At 39.4% G+C, this 21,142-nt stretch overlaps 1 protein-coding gene across 1 annotated transcript in view; it reads left to right on the top strand.

Annotated features, from left to right (window-relative positions):
* The window catches only part of OXR1 (oxidation resistance 1), a 428,227-nt gene that overhangs the window by 170,458 nt on the left and 236,627 nt on the right, over positions 1 to 21,142 (top strand). Inside the window, exon 2 of the mRNA XM_052651566.1 lies at positions 1,547 to 1,743. Within this exon, the coding sequence (XP_052507526.1) occupies positions 1,547 to 1,743 (197 nt within the window). The remainder of the gene's footprint in view (positions 1 to 1,546; positions 1,744 to 21,142) is intronic.

Genomic DNA, 21,142 nt, shown 5'->3' with positions numbered 1-21,142 from the left:
AAGTCAATTTTCATGAATATTAAGTAGATCACATAGGTAGTATATAAACCACTCCATCCTAAAGGAAATCAGTCCTGGATTTTCATTGGAAGGACTGATGCTGAAGCTGAAACTCCAATACTTTGCTGTCTGATGCGAAGAACTGACTCATTTGAAAAGACCCCAATGCTGGGAAAGATTGAGGGCAAGAGGAGAAGGGGGCAACAGAGGATGAGATGGTTGGATAGCATCACTGACTCAATGGACATGAATCTGAGTAAGCTCTGGGAGTTGGTGATAGACAGGGAAGCCTGGCGTGCTGCAGTCCATGGGGTCGCAGAGTCAGATATGGCTGAGTAACTGAACTGAACTGAAATTGAATAGCCTACAGGTGATAATTAAATGACTAAATTTGAATAAACACTGCTTTCATTAAAGAATCTTTTACTAATTGGCATATTCTATTCCTTTAACACAGATTTTGCTCTGATAAATTCAATTTAATAAAGGCTTGTTGAGAGCTCATTATGAATAGCCTCCCATGCAGAATGGTGTCAGACCACCAAGGTCTGTGTCATAGAAAGCGTCCAAGAGAAGGCCACATCTAAGCCAAGTGTAGAAGCAGGAGCAGGGTCTGACCAGTGGGGCAGAAAGTGGAGCTAATACACTGGAAAAGCTTGACTAAAACCTGGAGGTGTGAAGTTTTATGAAACTTTTAGGAAATTGCAAATGTGCAGGTGTGATTACCATAACTGATAAAACTGTCAACTAGTTTTCTGTAGGGAATTAAGGCTTGAAAAATGACACTTAACATTAGCCTCCAAAAGTACCAAGCACCGAGGGTATGCTGGGCTTACGGTTCAGTTATGTTACAAATATCAGGTTGTGTAACTTGAAGTGTTTGAATTTAAGGCATATCACTTACCAATTATTTTTACACCAAGAAAAATGTTCTCGTGCTCGCGTGGCCTGTTGCTTTTCCTGTTAGACCTGATGTCTGCTATCTAAAGTTTAGGAGGAGCAGTAGTATACTTACTGTCATTAAGAGTATCTGGAGAAACAGTATAAACTCGATAATTTTTCCAGCTATGATGCTGTTACCAATGAAACAGAAAAACACTGGCAGGCTCTAGTTATACAGATAAACATTTCATTATTCTTCTGGGGGTTGCAATTATTTGTTTCCAACTAATGTTTTACTGTGACATTAAAAAATACTCTGTTCAAAACTTCAAACAATTGCTCAGTGCATTGTGTTTATCTGAAGCCAGATTTTAGTTTGCTATTCGAACAGTTTAAGTCCTTTATCACCTTACATTTGAATGTATTTTAATAAAATGTTCTGTTTAGAAGATCCCCTCCCCTCAACTAGTTTCAAAAATATTTGAAGGATTTAAAATAGTGTAGGGAAGATCTGTAATTTCTGAATAAACCTTGTTCTCTTTCAAGGCCAAATGCAGCTTAGTTGTTGAAAAAAAAATTATGATGGAGATAAATGTGAAAAAAAAAAAAACTGTGTCTTTCTCTGGAGTCAGGAGTTATCACATGTGGTATGCTCTACCTGTAGGTTGAAGAAAAAGTCCCAGTCGGTGGATATTACTGCTCCAGGGTTCAACCCTTTGGCTGGTGCAGGAAAGCAAATGCCACAAGCCAGTAAGCCCCCAGCACCCAAGACACCCATCATTGAAGAAGAACAGAACAACACAGCAAATTCCCAGAAACATCCTTCCCGAAGAAGTGAGCTGAAGAGGTTCTACACCATTGGTGAGTACCATGATTTATGCAAATGAGTAGATGAGGTCTATCCAATCAGAACAGTGAATGTGAGGGGCTGTGGTTAATGTCTCCTTATATATAACTGTTGCTCAGTATCCATGGGGATTGGTTCCAGGACCCCTAAAGGACACCACAGCTAAGGATGCTCAAGTCCTTTATATAAACCAGCATTATATTTGCATAGAACCTACACACATCCTCCCATATACTTTAAATCATCTCGAGATTACTTATAATACCAAATAGAATATGAAGGCTATGTAAATAGTTCTGGGTGTAAAACAATTGCAAGGGTTTTTTGTTTTGTTTTGTTTTGGGGAACTTTCTAAATTTTTCTCCCCAAATATTTTCAGTCCTTGTTTGGCTGAATATGTGGATGTGGAACCTTAAGATACAAAGGGGCAACTGTATTTCTGGTGGTTTTCATGGACATTTTCTCATACAGCCTGAACATCGAGTTGGAAAAATACCACAAGCCTCCAGCAAAGTTAAGTAAGAGAGTAGGCCTGAAGACTTTCTGTATCCTGCCTAATAGAAGTAACTTGCATATATATATATGATTTTCTAAGTTGTAAGCTTATGTGCTGATATTTGCATTTTTGCCAGTCTTTAGCCAGTGCTGTTTTTTTTGTGGGTTTTGGTTTTTGTTCTTTTCATTCTCCCTCCAGGCTCTCAAGTGGCTGACCCTGTTCTGTCAGGTTGTTGAGGCGGTGGTTGATGTCAGCCTATAACTAACAAAGCCACTAAGAAAACAGAAAATTATTACATTCTGAAGAAGGATGAATTATGTTGTAGGTCTGTTTTCACCTTGCACATTACTTTACACTGGAGAGAGTGAATCACATCCAGATCCCATTGTATGATAAGGTCGTAGGCTAGGGATAGAGGCTGTCCACATTCAGTTCAGTTCAGTCGCTCAGTCGTGTCCGACTCTTTGCAACCCCATGGACTGCAGCACGCCAGGCTTCCCTGTCCATCACCAACTCCTGGAGCTTGCTCAAACTCATGTCCATCCAAAATTTGCCGTACACCCAGAACTATTTATATAACATTCATATTCAGTATTATAAGCAACCTATCTACATTGTGTCCCTTTTTTCTGAAGTAGAAAAATATCCTATAATTCTGAACTTTAACACCTAAATAAAGTGTTTGAGATAATACAAATAAGTTGCATTGCCCACTTTTATGTACCAGTGTTTGCTTATCATGTCTTTGACCTTGATTTCTACCTCTCAATAACAATTTCTAATGTGTTCGGTCTAATTGAGACAAAAGTTGCTAGACATATATATGGTAGAGGTCATGCATGGGGGAGATGAATTTACCCAAGAAGATGATGGATGCAGTGGTGTTGCTTATTATTTCTTGGAGAGATTTAGTCATCACCGAAAACCCTAACAATAGATGCTGTTGGCTTAATGGTTTTACCAAAGTTACATCAAAGGGCTCACATTTTACATGGTATCTAGTACCCCTGCGTTCCCAACATGGGACGTTTGTATTATTTTTCTCAGATATTTTAGTGTCTCTATCTAGAAATGTAATCATATCAGATTTCTGATTCTGATTCCCACACCAGTTTTCTATGTGACTTTGTGCAGTCATTCTACTCTGTCTTTGGGTTAAATTACTTCCTTCACACTTAAAGAGATGCCTCCATGTATGTCTAGTTGTAGTCCGGATTTGGTGCCTAAAACCGTGCTTTCTCTTCCCATTATGTCTTCTTCCTATGTCTGCTCTCAGGTTTCCCCTTTCCAGATGAAGCTATTTGTGTCTTACTTTTTTAATGGGTGTCTTTCAGGATGTCAGTGGTCACCTGTAATGAGACTTGATATGAGAGAGGGTAGACAAGCACATATTTCCATTTGTAAAACTTATAATAGCAGAGTTCTAAAAAGCAATCAGCTGCAAAAGCCCATGACATTTACATAACTGCTTCTCCATTTCCCAGTGTCCTCTCCTTCCATCTTTCAACATGTCCACAACCATCTGCTGCTTTTCTGATTTATTAACCAGCTAAGATGACAGTATTTTTCCTTCAGAAAACAAAACTTATCTTACAACTTCAATATTTCTTAAAGATGAGAACATGAGGGCAAAAAATTGACCAGCTTGGTCAAAGGAAATAAAGAGCTAAGCATGGAAAATTAAAGTCTAAATCGTAAGTTTGAATTGCAGAAAGATTATTTTAAATAGCCCTACCACTGGTGAATGTTAAGTATTGGATTTGCAAGAATTTTATTCATAGCTGTTGTCAGTGACATGTCTGTATGTTAAAATAGACATAAGAATTGTTAACTTTTCTTTGTTGATATCACCCTTCTACTAATTTGGACCTGGAGACATTTTCAAGGTTGAAATATTAGCAACCATGTAAATCACCTGTGTTGAAAGATCATTTTGCAGAACAAGTCTATTTAGTATCCCTTAGTAAATGTGTTGGTGATCAACAACAACAACAATTGTAATTGCCATTTATGAGTAATTCTCAATACCAGGCATAAGTTAAGTTCCTTCTCTCTCAGTTGATCTTCACAACTCTTGTCAAGTACTGTAGTCTCTGTTTATGGATGAGAGATAGAACCTTAAAGGAATTAAAGAAAAAACTGTGAGCCAGAGATAGCCAACTCTGTGAATGAAATTAACCTTCTCATGACATTTTAGCATTAGCCTCTGTGTCACTCAGAATGATACCAACCGCCTTGACAAAGAGGTGAGCCAAAAGAGTTTCTGTTGAGAATATAGTACAGTGATATTTTTACTGCAATCCCCAGATAATTTCACTTAAGTTAACCATGCCAACTAACCCATCCACTGGCCAATATGCCCTTTTGTTTAAAGATATTTTTTGGTGTGGTACATATATACAATGAAATATTGCTCAGTCATAAAGGAATAAAATAGTGCCATTTCCAGAAGAAAGGAGAGACCTGGAGACTGTTATGTAGAGAGAAGTAGGTCAGAAAGACAAAAACAGTATTGAATAATGTCACTTATATGTGGAATCGAGATAAGTGATGCAGGTGAACTTATTTGCAAAAGAGAAATAGAGACATAGTTGTAGAGAACAAACTTATGGTTACAAAGCGGGGAAGGGAGGGATGATTGAATGGGGAGATTGAGATTGACATATATACTCTACTGTGTATAAACCTAGACAGCATATTAAAAAGCAGAGACATTACTTTGCCAACAAAGGTCTGTCTAGTCAAAGCTGTGGTTTTCCTAGTAGTCATGTATGGATTTGAGAGTTGGACTGTAAAGCAAGATGAGTACCAAAGAATTGATGCTTTTGAACTGTGGTGTTGGAGAAGACTCTTGAGAGTCCCTTGGACTGCAAGGAGATCCAACCAGTCCATCCTAAAGGAAATCAGTCCTGAGTGTTCATTGGAAGGACTGATGTTGAAGCTGAAACTCCAATACATTGGCCACCTGATGGAAAGAACTGACTCATTTGAAAAGACCCTGATGCTGGGAAAAATCAAAGGCAGAAGGAGACAACAGAAGATGAGATGGTTGAATGGCATCACTGACTTAGTGGACCTGAGTTTGAGCAAGCTCCAGGAGTTGGTGATGGACAGGGAAGCCTGGCATGCTGCAGTCAATGGGGTCGCAAACAGTCACACACAACTGACTGAACTGAACTGATGTATAAAATGCACTTCTCTGATGACTCAGCTTATAAAGAACTTCCCTCAGTGCAGGAGATGCAAGAGATGGGAGATCGATCCCTGGGTGGGAAGATCCCCTGGAGAAATGGCAACCCATCCCAGTATTCTTGCCTGGGAAATTCCATGGACAGAGGAGCCTGGTGGCCTACAGTTCATGGGGTCTCAAAGAGTTGGATATGACTGAGTGCACACACACACACACACATATGTATAAAATAAATATCTAATGAGAACCTTATATAGAGAACAGGGAACTCTGAAAAACTAAAAATTAGGCAACTCTAGAAACTCTAGGAAAACTAAAGTGGGGATTATGTGTGTAACTAATTTACTTTTCTGTACAGCAGAAACTCACATAATATTGTAAAGCAACTATACTCCAATAGAAATATTAAAAATAAATAAATAAACATAGCTTTCAGTGCCTCAACTTATGACTCACACAACTGGAAAAACCCTCTTGTGGCTAAGTTGACTACTGCATTTAAATTTAGCAATGAAGTGTAGTACTATACTTCAGTGATTTACGAAAATTCAAGCAATAATTCAGGGAATTTTTAAATTAAAAAAAGAACTTCAATTAAAAATAAATGATGTTTTAAAAAAGAGCTAAAACTTTTTTGGAATTATTTAAATGTCCCTTAGTCGCTGAGTGGCTGCAGTAGCTTTTCTAGAAATTTCTTTTGATCTCTCAGCTTTTATCCCTCATGAACTTGTTTATGGATCTACTTCCTATTGAGAGAACTCTAGGAAAGAGGAATTATTGCCTCCTTGTGTAGGCAGTAGATTCAGGTCCTTAATTATTCCTAATAGCAGAAATATATTAAGCTTATTATAGCAGCCAAAACATGGCACAGCATAAATTCGTTACTTTTTGTAGGAGAATAATTCATCTTACAAGAAGTGTAATAAAATTTTGTTGTTTTGAAATAAGTAGGGGAAAAGCTTTTCTCTTTCGATGTGAGATATATGAGTCTTTAGCTAAACTGAAACGATTGTAATCACCGTATCAGGACTGTGGCTAAAGAAAGAGCTTTCTCTGTACTGCTTCTGTCAGTAAGTGTACAGTCTTGCACAGTTATTTACCAACACTTGACCTTAACTTTCTCATCTCTACAATGATAGATTTAGAGCATACTGGTCTTTCTATTTTTTTTTCTCTTGCACTCTTTATTTTACAATTGACCATGTGAGATATTGTATACATTTTCTATTGCAGTGAAACAAATTACCACAAACTTAGTTGTTTAAAACAACACCCATTTATCAGTTCATAGTTGTATAGGTCAGAAGTCCACATAGCATGCCTAGGTTCTCTGCTCAGGGTATATCTACAAGGCTTAACTCAAGGTATTAGCTGGGCTGAGTTCTTGTCTGCAGATTGGTCCAGCTAGGGAAAGATAGATCTCCAGCAAAAGGAATAAATGCTTCCAAGTTCGTTCATTTTGTTGGCAGAACTCACTTCTTTTCCTTTGTAGGACTGAGGTCCCCTTTTCCTTGTTGGCGGTCGGCTGAAGCTTCACTCTTAGCTTTCAGAGGCTCCTCTCTTCACATGTCATGTGGCCTTTTCCATCTTCAAGCCAGTAACTGCATGTCAGATACTTCCCATAGTGCATCTCTGACTTTCTCTCCTTGGGCTTGCAAGAAAGCTGTCTGCCCTTAAAGGGCTTATGTAGTTAGGTCAGAGCCACAGAGATGATCTCCATATTTAAAAGTCAACAAAAGCTAATCATGGGAGTGATGTCCATCACCATCACAGGTCTGGGGATCACAGGAAGGGTAAGAGGGGTAAGAAACATTGGGGACTATCTTAGCATTCTACCTAACACATTTTACACCACTTACCCCATGCACACTCAACCACAACACAGCTGAAAAAAATTTTCAGAAAACATTTCTTTTCTATTTATTCTGATCGTTATTTTCTCATGTTTTAAATGCAGTCATGTAAATTTAATGTAGTTATTTAATTTAGCTCACTAAATTGATTGCATGTTCTGTTAAGGAGCTGTGACCTACAACTGGGCTAGATATTTGAAGTTCTTCACATACTTAAAATTCTGTGATTATTTTTAAACGAAAGTGCTAATTAGAACTAGAATAATACAACATTAAATTAGTGGACTAGCTCTAATGGCTAAACAGATGAAAACAGAATAGAGTTCTTCCCTGCTCTAATTTTTGTTCATGCTCAATAAAACCATTTGAGTTTCGCAGTTTAAATGAGGAAGCTGCATAGCCTTCAAAAACATAGTCCCTACTTAAAAATGGAAGATGAGGAAAATCCTTGGTGGTCCAGTGGTTAGGGGTCCAAACTTTCACTGCCAAGGTCCTAGATTTGCTTTCTGGTCAGGGATCTATGATCCCACAAGCCTCATGCTGTGTCCACAAAGAAGAAGAAGAAAGAGAAAAAACAGATGGAAGATGAAGTCAAATAATAGACTCATATTTTTCATACTCCATGTATTTGCTACCTTTAATTCAGAGAACTACATGCAAGGACTTCTGAAAGAGCTGTAAAGTAGGCATAGAGGTAGTGAAGAAGGCTAAGCACACAGGGTCCCACAGTGTCCCATCGCTCCCTAAGCTGAGCTTTTACAGTCCAGGTAATATTTGTTTCTTGGCTCAGAGTCTTAAAGCCAAAATTCCAGCATCTGTGACTGTTAGTAAAAGGTGCTCATTTCTTTCCATTCTGAGATTTTTTCCCTTGAAAGTTAGGAAGTGGAACAACTCTTGAATAGATGCTCTGTACTCAGAGTCATTCATTGACACACCAAATGCTGATTAATCTCCAATCAGGCCTTGCTGTGGGAGGCCTTGTAGCAGATGCTGTTCAGAATAAAAAGAGCAAAACAGAAATCTCTGCTTTCAAGGTGTTTACTGTGGGGGTGGTGGGGGTGGGGAGGGAGTGTCTGGTTAAAGCAGGCATGTCATTGAGTGGAACACAGGACAGATGCCCCCCAGTGCCATGGTGAGGGGTGGGGTGCAGAGGGGAGATAAGAGAGGAGCAGGAAGGGCAGGGGAGGGTCACTCCAAGGGCAGTGGAATCCAAAAGATGGACAAATCACATCAGATTGTAAAAACACAGGGGCTCTTCATTGACTGCATAGATCCGGCCGCTATTCACCATCCTCCACTGTCCTTGTTTATCAGCTGCCTTGCATCTGGCACTTAACTGTCTTCCTTATCTTCTTGTATTGTCTGTCTCCGTACCAAGTGTCACTTCTTATGAGGAGGGAAGGATGCCATAAATTTCACTAATCCCAGCACTTAGTTCAGTGTGAGGCACACAGTAAGTGCTCAGTGAACTTTAGGGATGGGACAGAGGAGTGAGAGAGGGGTGCTGCGGGAGGTGGTGGTGAGGATCCTTGCCCTTCTCAGTGGAGGAAGAGGGAGGAGACCTGTTAAAAGTTCAGTTTAAGGAAGAGCTTTGAAAACTCAGTGCATTAGAGAAGGACTAGAACCCCTGCTGTGAGGAGCAGTGAATAAGATCATACAACCTTGACATCTGTTAGAAAATAAAAAGTTTAGAGTTACCAAAGCCCTCATTTTTATTTTTTTAAATTGCAGCATAATTGATTTATAATGTTGTGATAGTTTCTGTTGTACCACAAAGCAACTCAGTTATACATACATTTTTTTTTTCAGTTTCTTTTCTTTTATACTTTATTACAAGATGTAGAATATAGTTCCCTGTGCTATACAGTAGGGCCTTGTTGTTTATTTTAGATATAGTAGTGTGTATCTGTTAATCCCAAATTCCTAATTTATCCATCCCCCAACCTTTCCCCTTTGGTGAAAGTGAAAGTGAAGTCCCTCAGTCCTGTCCAACTCTTTGCAACCCCATGGACTATAGCCTAGCAGGCTCCTCCATCCATGGGATTTTCCAGGCAAGAGTACTGGAGTGGGGTGCCATTTCCTTCTCCAGGGGATCTTCCCGACCAGGGATCAAACCGGGCTCCCACACTGTAGGCAGACGCTTTACCATCTGAGCCACCAGGGAAGTCCTTTCTGCTTTTTGAACCACAGTTAGTCTTCTATGGTGGAGAAGGCAATGGCACCCCACTCCAGTACTCTTGCCTGGAAAATCCCATGGATGGAGGAGCCTGGTGGGCTGCAGTCCATGGGGTCACAAAGAGTCGGACACGACTGAGCGACTTCCCTTTCACTTTTCACTTTCATGCATTGGAGAAGGAAATGGCAACCCACTCCAGTGTTCTTGCCTGGAGAATCCCAGGGACGGGGGAGCCTGGTGGGCTGCCATCTATGGGGTCGCACAGAGTCAGACACGACTGAAGTGACTTAGCAGCAGCAGCAGCAGCAGTCTTCTATATCTGTGAGTCTGCTTCTGTTTTGTAAATAAGTTAATTTCTATCATTTGTTTTAGATTCCACATATAAGTGATATTATATGATATTTATCTTTCTCCTACTTTGCTTAGTATGATAATCTCTAGGTCATCCGTGTTGTTGCAAATGGCATTATTTCATTCATTTTATGGCCTTATTCCATATATATATACACACATACACACATACATACATATACTACATTTTCTTTATCCATTCATAGATCGACATTTAGGTAGCTTCCATGTCTTGGATATTGTAAATAACACTACATTGAACATTGGGGTGCATGCATCATTTCAAATTAGAGTTTTTGTCTTTTCCATATATGTGGCCAAGAATGGGATTGTTGGATCATATGTTAACTCTGTTTTTAGTTTTCAAAGACCCTCCACACTGCTGTCCATAATGGCTGCCCCAATTTACATTCCCACCAACAGTTTAGGATGGTTCCTTTTTTCCACACCCTCTCTGATATTTATTATTTGTAAACTTTTTAATTATGGCTGCTTTGACTGTTGTGAGGTGAAAACTCATTATAGTTTTAACTTGCATTTCTCTAATAATTAACAATGTTGAACATATTTTCATATGGCTGTTGGCCATTTGTATGTCTTCTTTGGAGAAATGTCTATGTGGGCCTTCTCTCCATTTTTTGATTGGTTTGTTTGGTTTTTGTTTTTATGTTGAGCTGTATGAAGTGTTTGTATATTTTGCAAATTAAACCCTTGTTGGTTGCATCGTTTGCAGAATATTTTCTGCTGTTCCTTAGGTAGTCTTTTTGTTTTATGGTTTTCTTTGCTATGCAAAAGCTTATAAATTTGATTAGGTCCCATTGTCTATTTTTGCTCATATTTCTTCTGCCTTGAGCGACCAACCTAAGAAAACGTTGCTGCTATTTATGTTAGAGAATGTGGTGCCTGTGTTCTCTTCTAGGAGTTTAATGGTGCCATAGCTTATATTTAAAGCCCTTTTTTAAATTACTTAGACTATTTAAATGCTCTTTGCAAGTTCAAGGAGAAGACAGAAAAGGGTTGAGTTTAGCCTTCCCAGGTTCCTAGCTCTGCAGCGTTTCCAAACAGGGCCAGTAGAGGACTCCTTGGCCAACAGGTGTCTCAATAATACCTCTGGAACTTTCTTTCAGTTGAGACTTAAGTTCAGGTCCCTCACCTTGTCAAGGGAACTGACAGTCTGCTCATGCCTTTTAATCTCCTATTTGCCCTTAGGCCTAGTCTCTACTTTTTATCCTTTCTATATTAATCTCACTGCACCGCCTTCTCTTTGTTGGATACCACCTATGATGAACCAGTCACTATTCTTTACACAGTAATTTCTAATTATATTCAGAGGAACAAATTCAGGGTTTATTTAATGCATGTGTTTAACTCAGAATTTTCCATATATGAAAATACATTCCTTCATTTGTTAACTTATCCACGTATTAATTGAATAAGTGCTTACTAAATGCCTGGTACATACCAGGTCTTATTTGAAGTGCCAGTAACACAAGAGAAAATAAGATGAAGTCCAAGTGCTCAGGTGCTTATATTCTACTGGGAAAAACAGGCTATAAATAAATGGGATATTTAACACATTGTCAAAGAATGATAAGTTTTTAAAGAAGAGTAAAACAGGTTAAGGGAAGAAGGCAATAGAAAAGTTACTTGGTAATGTGTTTAAATCTTACATAATTTTTATAAACATTCTAGCAAATAAATGATGCGGTTCTGAGAAATCAATTAGTCTGGTTTCAATTACAGGGCATTTGATATATTAATAGTAGATTTTTTTCAAAGAGTTGTTTTTCACTTGGCATAGAATTAGTTTATGAAAAGACTAATGGAATTGATATTTGCAACATGAAGAATTGATGTTTGCAGCATGAAGAAAAAAATGATTGATGGGAAATTTAGTGATTCTCAAGCTTTCCAGCATTGTTTTAAAGAGGAGGTGCCCAGATGGTCTTCATTTCTAAGAAAAGAATAAGTTGTAGCAAAGAATATTAAAATGAAGTATCAAGGGACTGTAACAGATTGAACACATGTACTGGGAAGTTTGGGTTTTGTTTTCTGAAGTACAGCTGTTATGTCTTAACAGCGGTTTAGGCATCAACTTGCCTAGAAAAGTGCTAAGATCAGCTGTCTGAGATCCTGAATGGTTTTGACCCATGGCAGGGAGGCAGAAGGATAGTCACACATCCCATAGTGCTTACAGAGTTCCTACTTCTGCTCCCAAAGGCAGGGTGGATCAGTGAGGAACTTGGCCTGTGAAATGTGATGTCTAAGTTGGAATCCCATTCCCCCTGCCAGTTATGTGACCATGAACAAGATACTTAAAATCTCAAAGCTCAGTGTCTTCACTTACAAAAGAAAATAAAAACTGGTGCTTCCTGAAAGGGCTGTTGTGAAGAGTAAATGAAGTTGTCTGTATAAAGTGCCTAGACCTTGGAGGTTCTCCATGAATATTAGTGAATGTTGTTGAGCATTAAAGATATGGCTTGAATGAGGCACCATGATCCCTTCCTTCCTGCGTATATGAAGCCAGCCTCCAGTCCTGATCCTTGCGGATATGCTCGCTTATCTCTTGGTTTTTAGCAGGCAGTTTCTCATTCCCCACCAGATAAGGTTTTGCTCTATAGACCTTTCATTCTGTGCCCCAGTTTGCTGTCCAGCTTAGTCTCAGACCCCAGCCCTACCCTCTAGCCATGCTTCTGTACAATGTGTCATGGGCTTTATGGAAGTACTCCCTTCTGCCTAGAACAGTGTTAGAATTCCACCCCAATCCCCCCCAAACTTGGCGAGCCCTTCCCCAAATTTGATCACATGGATAAATCCACAACATTTTAGCATATGCATTGTCTATGTCTTAGGTGACTAACAAATACATGTTGAATTGTGTGAGTGCTTATATTAGTAACATTCCACTCAACGTTAATGAGTGGATACTTATGGCTACTAGGTAACATTCTGTGGAACTAAGTGTCTGAAAGTTGAATGATTTATTCACAATCACACTGGAAATAGTGGCAAAACCAAGGAAAGAATCTGAGTAGGTTGATAACTAATGGTAAACAGCTAATCTTCTAAATGTTTTCAGGTCAGGCTCTTTTCTCAAAAACAAAAATGGACCATTGACAGGGATCTCAGTGAGTGGTTTTGTCAAGTGCTAGTTCATACCATTGATGGTGAAACAGATGTATTAAAAAAAAAAAAAGAATACTAGTTTTTCATGAAATTACATTTATTTGACCAAAGTGACCATCTTTTCCTTCTTTTTACTCATCCTTTCTTCTTTCTGTCCTTCTTCCCTCCTTCTCTCTTTTCCTGTCTTTCTTTTCTTACCTCCTTTCTTATGTTATTGAAGTCGCTCAGTCATGTCCAACTCTTTGCGACCGACCCCATGGACTGCAGCCCACCAGGCTCCTCTGTCCATGGGATTTTCCAGGCAAGAGTACTGGAATGGGGTGCCATTGCCTTCTCCAAATGGATGATATTTTAACATTATGTCTGTGAAATGATGACATAATATGTGTATTACTTCTGTAGAATTTTTTAATAAGATGTGTTATTTTTAAACCTCCTCACTTGTCAAAATTGTTAGGAAATGCCCCTAAACTATTCTTTTGAACTATTACTCTTCTATGGAATTGAAAAAGTCTGACATGCATTGATCTTGTCCTTTGCCCTGCCTTCAGAATAGAATACTTTCAACCCTCCAAACTTAATGAAGCACAATTAAATACAAATTTGCATCTTGCTAACCCCAGGCTGCTTATATATCGAAAACAGCGTCTATAAAATTAGGGGTTCCCTGGGAATTCTTTTGAGTAGTTGGTAAAATTAAAGCAGTAATAACTGGTTTGGAAATTCTAAGAAGGGGAAAGCAAGACATATTTAACTGCTTTTTAATTGCAATACACCAGGCATTTTAAAGTATCATCACATAACTTATATGCCTCTCATTTTGAATCCAGAGTTTTTAATTATATGAATAAAAAAGATCAACTCTAAAGTGAAAAATACTGTAATGGGAGAGAGAGGGGGGAAAAAATAGAAAAAACTACTCTTGCTGGAGGCAACACATTCTGCAGCATAAAACTAGGTCATCACTGAGCCAGCACCTACCTTCTCTCCAAGCTAGAAGATTCTTCATGTAAAAGCAGGAAGTCTCTCTGATTTAATCAGAAGAACCAACTTGTCATGCAGGTCACTATCTATAAGCACAAAAACAAATGGATAACTGCTCTGAGGGTTCAAATTAAATTATGTTCTTCAGAAAAATGACTTTGTTTTGAAGTTTGTTCTGATATTTTGATGACTTCTCTTATTTTCTGGGTCAGAAGATTATTTAAAGAAAATTATTCTGTTGTTGAGCTTCCTTGTTATACATGGAATCTGGACTTCCCTAAATGGACCTGAGATTCTCACAAATTTTAAAGAATGGTGCATATATAGAGGTGGGCTTCCCCAGTGGTCAGTAGGTAAAGAACCTGCCTGCAAAAAAGCAGGAGACCCAGGAGACCCAGGTTTGATCCCTGGGTCAGGAAGATCCTCTGAAGAAGAAAATGGCAACCCACTCCAGTATTCTTGCCTGAAAAATCCCATTGACAGAGGGGCCTGGTGGGCTATAGTCCAAAGGGTTGCAAAGAGTCGGGCGTGTCTGAGTGACTAAGCACAAACATACCCATATGTAGAAGTATCACATTGAATGGGCCCTTTCTACTAATATAGTGGAATTTGAAGATAGCTGAAAATCCAAGTTCAGTTTTTTGTTCACTTGTGGGATAAGCAGACCTTGGGATTATCCAGTATTTGAGAATCTGTGTCTGTGGGTATGTATGTGCTAGAGGGGAATTTGAATGGGTTTTTATTTAGTGTCATTTTAAAATTTCCATTTAAAGTCCACTTTAAAATGAGACACCTAAGACAACTCACAGATGAAAACTCACTTTTCACTCTAGAATAAATATGAACACTTTATTTCGTTCAAGAGAAATCAGATTTCTTAACGTTTACACAATTTTAACTAAATTTTACTAAGCAGTAGTAGGTATACTCAGGAAGAAGAAAAAGACATTTGTTTGATACTCCCTATAGATTGGGAATGTTCATAACATGCTATGGAAGCTCGCCAACTCTAGTTTACAAAGTTCCCATCAAATTTTGTACATTTGTCTTAATGCTCTTTCCCCTAATTTTATTATTGTTCTCCGTCGGAAGTAATCAACCCAGGATCAAGGAACACAGTTGAATTATGGTGGTGCTCAGTGGGTTAGGAAATGTCAATGCCCCGAGGTTTCCCTGAGCTACTAGTGACTGTTTCATGTTTGAGTTGCAGCATAAGTTATAACTTATTAAAAACAAATTATACCTGTCAATTCATTTAATGATTTCTAAGCAGCCTAATTAAAGCTATATTGGTTAAAATTGTGGAATAATTAAAATGGGCATGATTTTGTGGTTCAGTTCAGTTCAGTCGCTCAGTCGTGTCTGACTCCTTGCGACCCCATGAATTGCAGCACGCCAGGCCTCCCTGTTCATCACCAGCTCCTGGAGTTCACTCAGACTCATGTCCATCGAGTCGATGATGCCATCCAGCCATTTCATCCTCCGTCATCCCCTTCTCCTCCTGCCCCCAGTCCCTCCCAGCATCAGAGTCTTTTCCAATGAGTCAACTCTTCACATGAGGTGGCCAAAGTACTGGAGTTTCAGCTTTAGCATCATTCCTTCCAAAGAAATCCCAGGGTTGATCTCCTTCAGAATGGACTGGTTGGATCTCCTTGCAGTCCAAGGAACTCTCAAGAGTCTTCTCCAACACCATAGTTCGAAAGCATCAATTCTTTGGCACTCAGCTTTCTTCACAATCCAACTCTCACATCCATACATGACCACTGGAAAAAGTATAGCCTTGACTAGATGGACCTTTGTTGGCAAAGTAATGTCTCTGCTTTTCAATATGCTATCTAGGTTGGTCATAACTTTCCTTCCAAGGAGTAAGCATCTTTTAATTTCATGGCTGCAGTCACCATCTTCAGTGATTTTGGAGCCCCCCAAAATAAAGTCTGACACTGTTTCCACTGTTTCCCCATCTATTTCCCATGCAGTGATAGGACTGGATCCCATGATCTTAGTTTTCTGAATGTTGAGCTTTAAGCCAACTTTTTCACTCTCCTCTTTCACTCTCATCAAGAGGCTTTTTAGTTCCTCTTCACTTTCTGCCATAACGGTAGTGTCATCTGCATATCTGAGGTTATTGATATTTCTCCCAGCAATCTTTATTCCAGCTTGTGCTTCTTCCAGCCCAGCATTTCTCATGATGTACTCTGCATAGAAGTTAAATAAGCAGGGTGACAATATACAGCCTTGATGTACTCCTTTTCCTATTTGGAACCAGTCTGTTGTTCCATGTCCAGCTCTAACTGTTGCTTCCTGACCTGCATACAGATTTCTCAAGAGGCAGGTTAGGTGGTCTGGTATTCCCATCTCTTTCAGAATTTTCCACAGTTGATTGTGATCCACACAGTCAAAGGCTTTGGCATAGTCAGTAAAGCAGAAATAGATGTTTTTCTGGAACTCTCTTGCTTTTTCGATGACCAAGCGGATGCTGGCAATTTGATCTCTGATCCCTCTGCCTTTTCTAAAACCAGCTTGAACATCTGGAAGTTCACAGTTCATGTACTGCTGAAGCCTGGCTTGGAGAATTTTGAGCGTTACTTTACTAGCGTGTGAGATGAGTGCAATTGTGCGGTAGTTTGAGCATTCTTTGGCATTGCCTTTCTTTGAGATTGGAATGAAAACTGACCTTGAGAAATATAATCATGATCCTATTTGAAATTTGCTGAATTCCTATGAAAATAAGTCTTTTGCAGTCCTGGCCATTAAAACGTGCCCTTTACACCCACCAATTCTTGTAGGGACTTTGCCATTTCACCATGGGGCTAGGGGAAAAAAATGACAGATTATTAAGAAATATCTACCTTATTTTAAATATTCAGGCACAGCAACAATGGCAATTTAAATAGTGAATTCTTGCCTGGAGAATCCCAGGGACGGGGGTGCCTAGTGGGCTGCCGTCTGTGGGGTTGCACAGAGTCGGACACAACTGAAGCGACTTAGCAGCAGCAGCAAACAGTGAATTGATATGTTCAGCTTTCCCCAGTATTTCCACTTTTAAAAAATCATCAATTTAAAGCATTTCTGCTAAGTCGCTTCAGTCATGTCCAACTCTGTGTGACCCCATAGATGGCAGCCCATCAGGATCCCCCGTCCCTGGGATTCTCCAGGTGAGAACACTGAAGTGGGTTGCCATTTCCTTCTCCAATGCATGAAAGTGAAAAGTGAAAGTGAAGTCGCTCAGTCATGTCCGACTCTTAGCGACCCCATGGACTGCAGCCCACCAGGCTCCTCCATCCATGGGAGCTTCCAAGCAAGATTACTGGAGTGGGGTGCCATCGCCTTCTCCATAAAGCATTTCTAGGATCTTACAAACATTCAGAAGTTGGACTATTGATATTGCCTCGTTATGTCGCACACTTGAAAGTAATAAATGCCTATGTCAACTATATCTCAATGTAAAATATATTTAAAGGAACAGTTCATATCATGTGATCTTTTTAAGATGTGGCTTTTCTTCATACTTCATATCTAAAGACATTTTTACACATTAAAAAATGAAAAATTCATACTCCTCAATAAAATTTTGACCATGTTCATTCACAACTCTGCCCAAAAGAATGTTACTTCAAAGGATGTGAAAATAGTTAAAGTGAGGCACAACTGAGGGACATACTTCTATTTTCTGTTTCAGCCAGAGATTTTGAAAGGATGCTGACTACAGTTAATTACTTTGAATAACCCAATTATAAATGTGTCAGTGAGCATTCCTAATAGAGTCACTGTAAATCATGTGCACAGCTACATGCGAGTAAGCTTTTAGTGAGCTATTTTAAAACTTTACTAATTCAGATGTTGAATCATCTAGACAAGCTATGAGATAAAAAGCCTTTGTGTCAGTATAATCTGTGAGTAAGAAGCCATGTGAATTTTTAATGGAAACATGATTTCACAATGCAGAAAATATTATGTTCAGCAAATTAGTTTAATAGCTTTTTAGTAGGTAAAAATACCTGCTAAGAGAAATTCATATGATGGTTTGAAAACAATGTTAAACATTACTTAATCTCATGTTACCATGTATGTTTAAAGAAAACAAAGTTAATAAATGCCTTCAAAATATTATCTGACTAAGTCTTTATCTGGAGAAGGCAATGGCAACCCACTCCAGTACTTTTGCCTGGAAAATCCCATGGATGGAGGAGCCTGGTAGGCTGCAGTCCATGGGGTCGCAAAGAGTCAGACACGACTGAGCGACTTCACTCTCACTTTTCACTTTCCTGCATTGGAGAAGGAAATGGCAACCCACTCCAGTGTTCTTGCCTGGAGAATCCCAGGGACGGGGGAGCCTTGTGGGCTGCTGCCTGTGGGGTCGCACAGAGTCGGACACTACTGAAGCGACTTAGCAGCAAGTCTATTAATTTATATGGATGTTCCCTAGAGCAGAAAGCCTATACTGTCTGCATAAACATGGCCAACACATGTTAGCATTCCATTTCATCTCCATTCTGTTGGTCGTTTATTTGGTCAGCATGTTTCATGAGTTGGAATCGTAAGTCTTCCAATACGTCCTGTCTTGTGGATGTTAAATAGTAAGACGTTACACATTACGTATGTGGAGGATAGTCCAGCAAAGAGGAATCGGCAAGACTTTAAACAGTGCCTGCCTACTGGCAGCATCACGATGTTTTTTTATTTGCTAGGATTTGCACTCAAGGATCCTTGGACCTTGCTGCTTAAGTTTTAATACATTGATAAAGAGGACATTGATTTCCTCTCCTAGTTCTCTGAGCCAAAAGAGACAAAAATTAGCCTCAATAATATATTGGAGATAAAATATCACAGGTGCCCACAGAGTTGAACCTTGCAACTCTATTTATTGAGTGTCTCATAGACCAGTTCAAAACAATTTCCTTTTCAATTCGGTAATTTTAGTGTCTTTGAGGTCTTTTTCAAGTATTATTTCAAGTGAGTCAATGTGTAACAAAACAGCAGAATAATGTTTAAAGGAACAGGGTATCTGGTATGCTATTTAAGGCTACAAAGTTTCACTTTCTGCTTTAAATAAATAATTCTCTTGAATTACAGATTTTTTTTGTGATATGAGAAACATTCTTGGAAACAAACATAGGGTGAGTGGGTTGGGATGAGGATAGCCAAAAAGAGGCATTAAAATTATAAAAAGTGGACTATAAACAGCAATTCTCTCTCCATGCTCTGATTTACTTTTCACCTCTCCCCTAATGTGAGCCTATCTAAATCTCAATTTAGTGGGCAGTTTTAAGAATGCTTACTCATGCATTTAATAAATGAGTGACTAGTGTGGGCAACTGGCAGTAAGAGATGAGACTTGAGAAAGATGAGAGGCCAGATAAAGAGGGGTGTTGTGCACTACAGAATTTGGACTAATTGTGACAGTTTGGGGATTGTTAAAAAGGCCTTTCGCTAGTGGAGTACCTTGATAAAGGTACTTTATAGAGAAATGTTTTATAGAGAAACTTTATAGAGAAATGTGTTGAGCATCATATGGAGAATGGGTTGGCTACCCACTCCAGTATTCTTGCCTGGAGAATCCCCAGGGACAGAAGAGCCTGGTGGGCTACAGTCCATGGGGTCACACTGGGTGGGACATGACTGAGTGATTAAGCATAGCATTTATGCCTAGAGACAAAGTAATTTTTTAGATATTATGATGTACTGTTTAAGAGCTTTGGCTCTGGGATTATATCAACCTAGTTTTGGATACCCACACAGCCATCCTAAGTAGCTCTGTGACCTTGGAAAAGTCACTTAATCTCTCTGAACTTCTAATTTTCCTTTGGGAAGTAAAAATATTACCCTGTACCACACAGCTTTGTAAGAAGGTTTACATGAGGTAATGCATGCAAATTGATTAATAGATCCTGGTGCAGAGTAAGTGCACAGTAGAAGTTAAATAAAAAGTAAAGTATCAAAATAATATTAATAGAGAATGATAAGGTCCTTATCTAAGGCAGAGGCAATATGAAAGGAGAATTACAGAGAGGTGATGAACCTAAGTTAAGAGGAATTGGCAACCAGCTGGAAATGAAAAAGAGGAAGATTTTCCATTTTGTCATGATTTCAAGTTTTGAATGCTTGAAGCAAAGGTAGCAGACAGTTTCCAATTAAGATATGTCTTCTGTACTAAACTAAGAAGATATCTCTGTGGGCCAGAAAAAGGAGTAAAAACACATAGAAATAAAGGAGCATGGAACGCAAGGGCCTTTGGATTCTGGTCCAGAAATAATCAGGGGCAGCCAAGACCTCACCTCTAGCAGGGTGGCTGGGATTAGAAGAACCCCAGGAGCTGTCACAGTCAAGCACAGCTTAAGAGGACATGACACCTAAATGTAAAGCGATGTCCTGGATGGGATCCTGGAACAGAAAAGGGACTTTAGGTGAAATGTCAGGAAATCTGGATAAAGCATGGACTTTAGTTCCTAGTAATGTGTTCATTAATTACAACAAATGTAACTAATTAGCATAAGAGGTTAATAATAGGGGAAACTGGATATGGGTATATGAGAACTCTGCTATTTTAGCAGTTTTTTGGTAAATGTAGAAACTGTTCCCAAATAGAAAATTTTCTTTAAAACAAAAAAGATACTATGCACACTAGGAGAACAGAGTCCCATTTACTTCTTCAAATATAGCACCTGAGCAGGGACTCCAGGTGGCTCGGTGGTAAGGAATCCTCCTGCCGATGCAGAAGACGCAGGACACATGGGTACGATCCCTGGGTTGGGAAGATCCCCTGGAGGAGGAAATGGCAACCCACTCCAGTCGACTGAGTGAGCATACACAAGGGATTCCCAACCATGAAGGAAGGAAGGAAAAATCTCTGATTACAGCCCACCCCAGATTATGGCTTAGCATAAGCTTCAGAGGCCAGAGGAAGCAGAGAAAGGCTTGGAGACTGGACCTAGATATCAGAATCTGTTTCTCCCCCACTGGCAGCATGCAGCCTGCGCCACTAATCTCATATCTTGCTCGGGAATGGAGATCTCGGGGGCAGGTAGAGCTGGAGATGAAATGGCTAGAGGAGAGTGAACGTACTGGAAAGAGAGAAACATGTGAATCTCTTGCTCCCTCACAAGAGGGAAATGTTGAAAGAGTTAATTGCTCAGTCGTATCCGACTGTTTGCAGTCCCATGAACTGTATCCTCTCTGTCCTTGGGATTCTCCAGGCAAGAATACTGGAATGGGTTGCCATTTCCTTCTCCACGGGATC

This window comes from Budorcas taxicolor, chromosome 14 (assembly GCF_023091745.1).
Source record: "Budorcas taxicolor isolate Tak-1 chromosome 14, Takin1.1, whole genome shotgun sequence".
NCBI classification, from domain to species: Eukaryota; Metazoa; Chordata; class Mammalia; order Artiodactyla; family Bovidae; genus Budorcas; species Budorcas taxicolor.
Note: the sequence above shows the minus strand (reverse complement) of the source record. Positions and strands in the feature narration are given on the sequence as shown.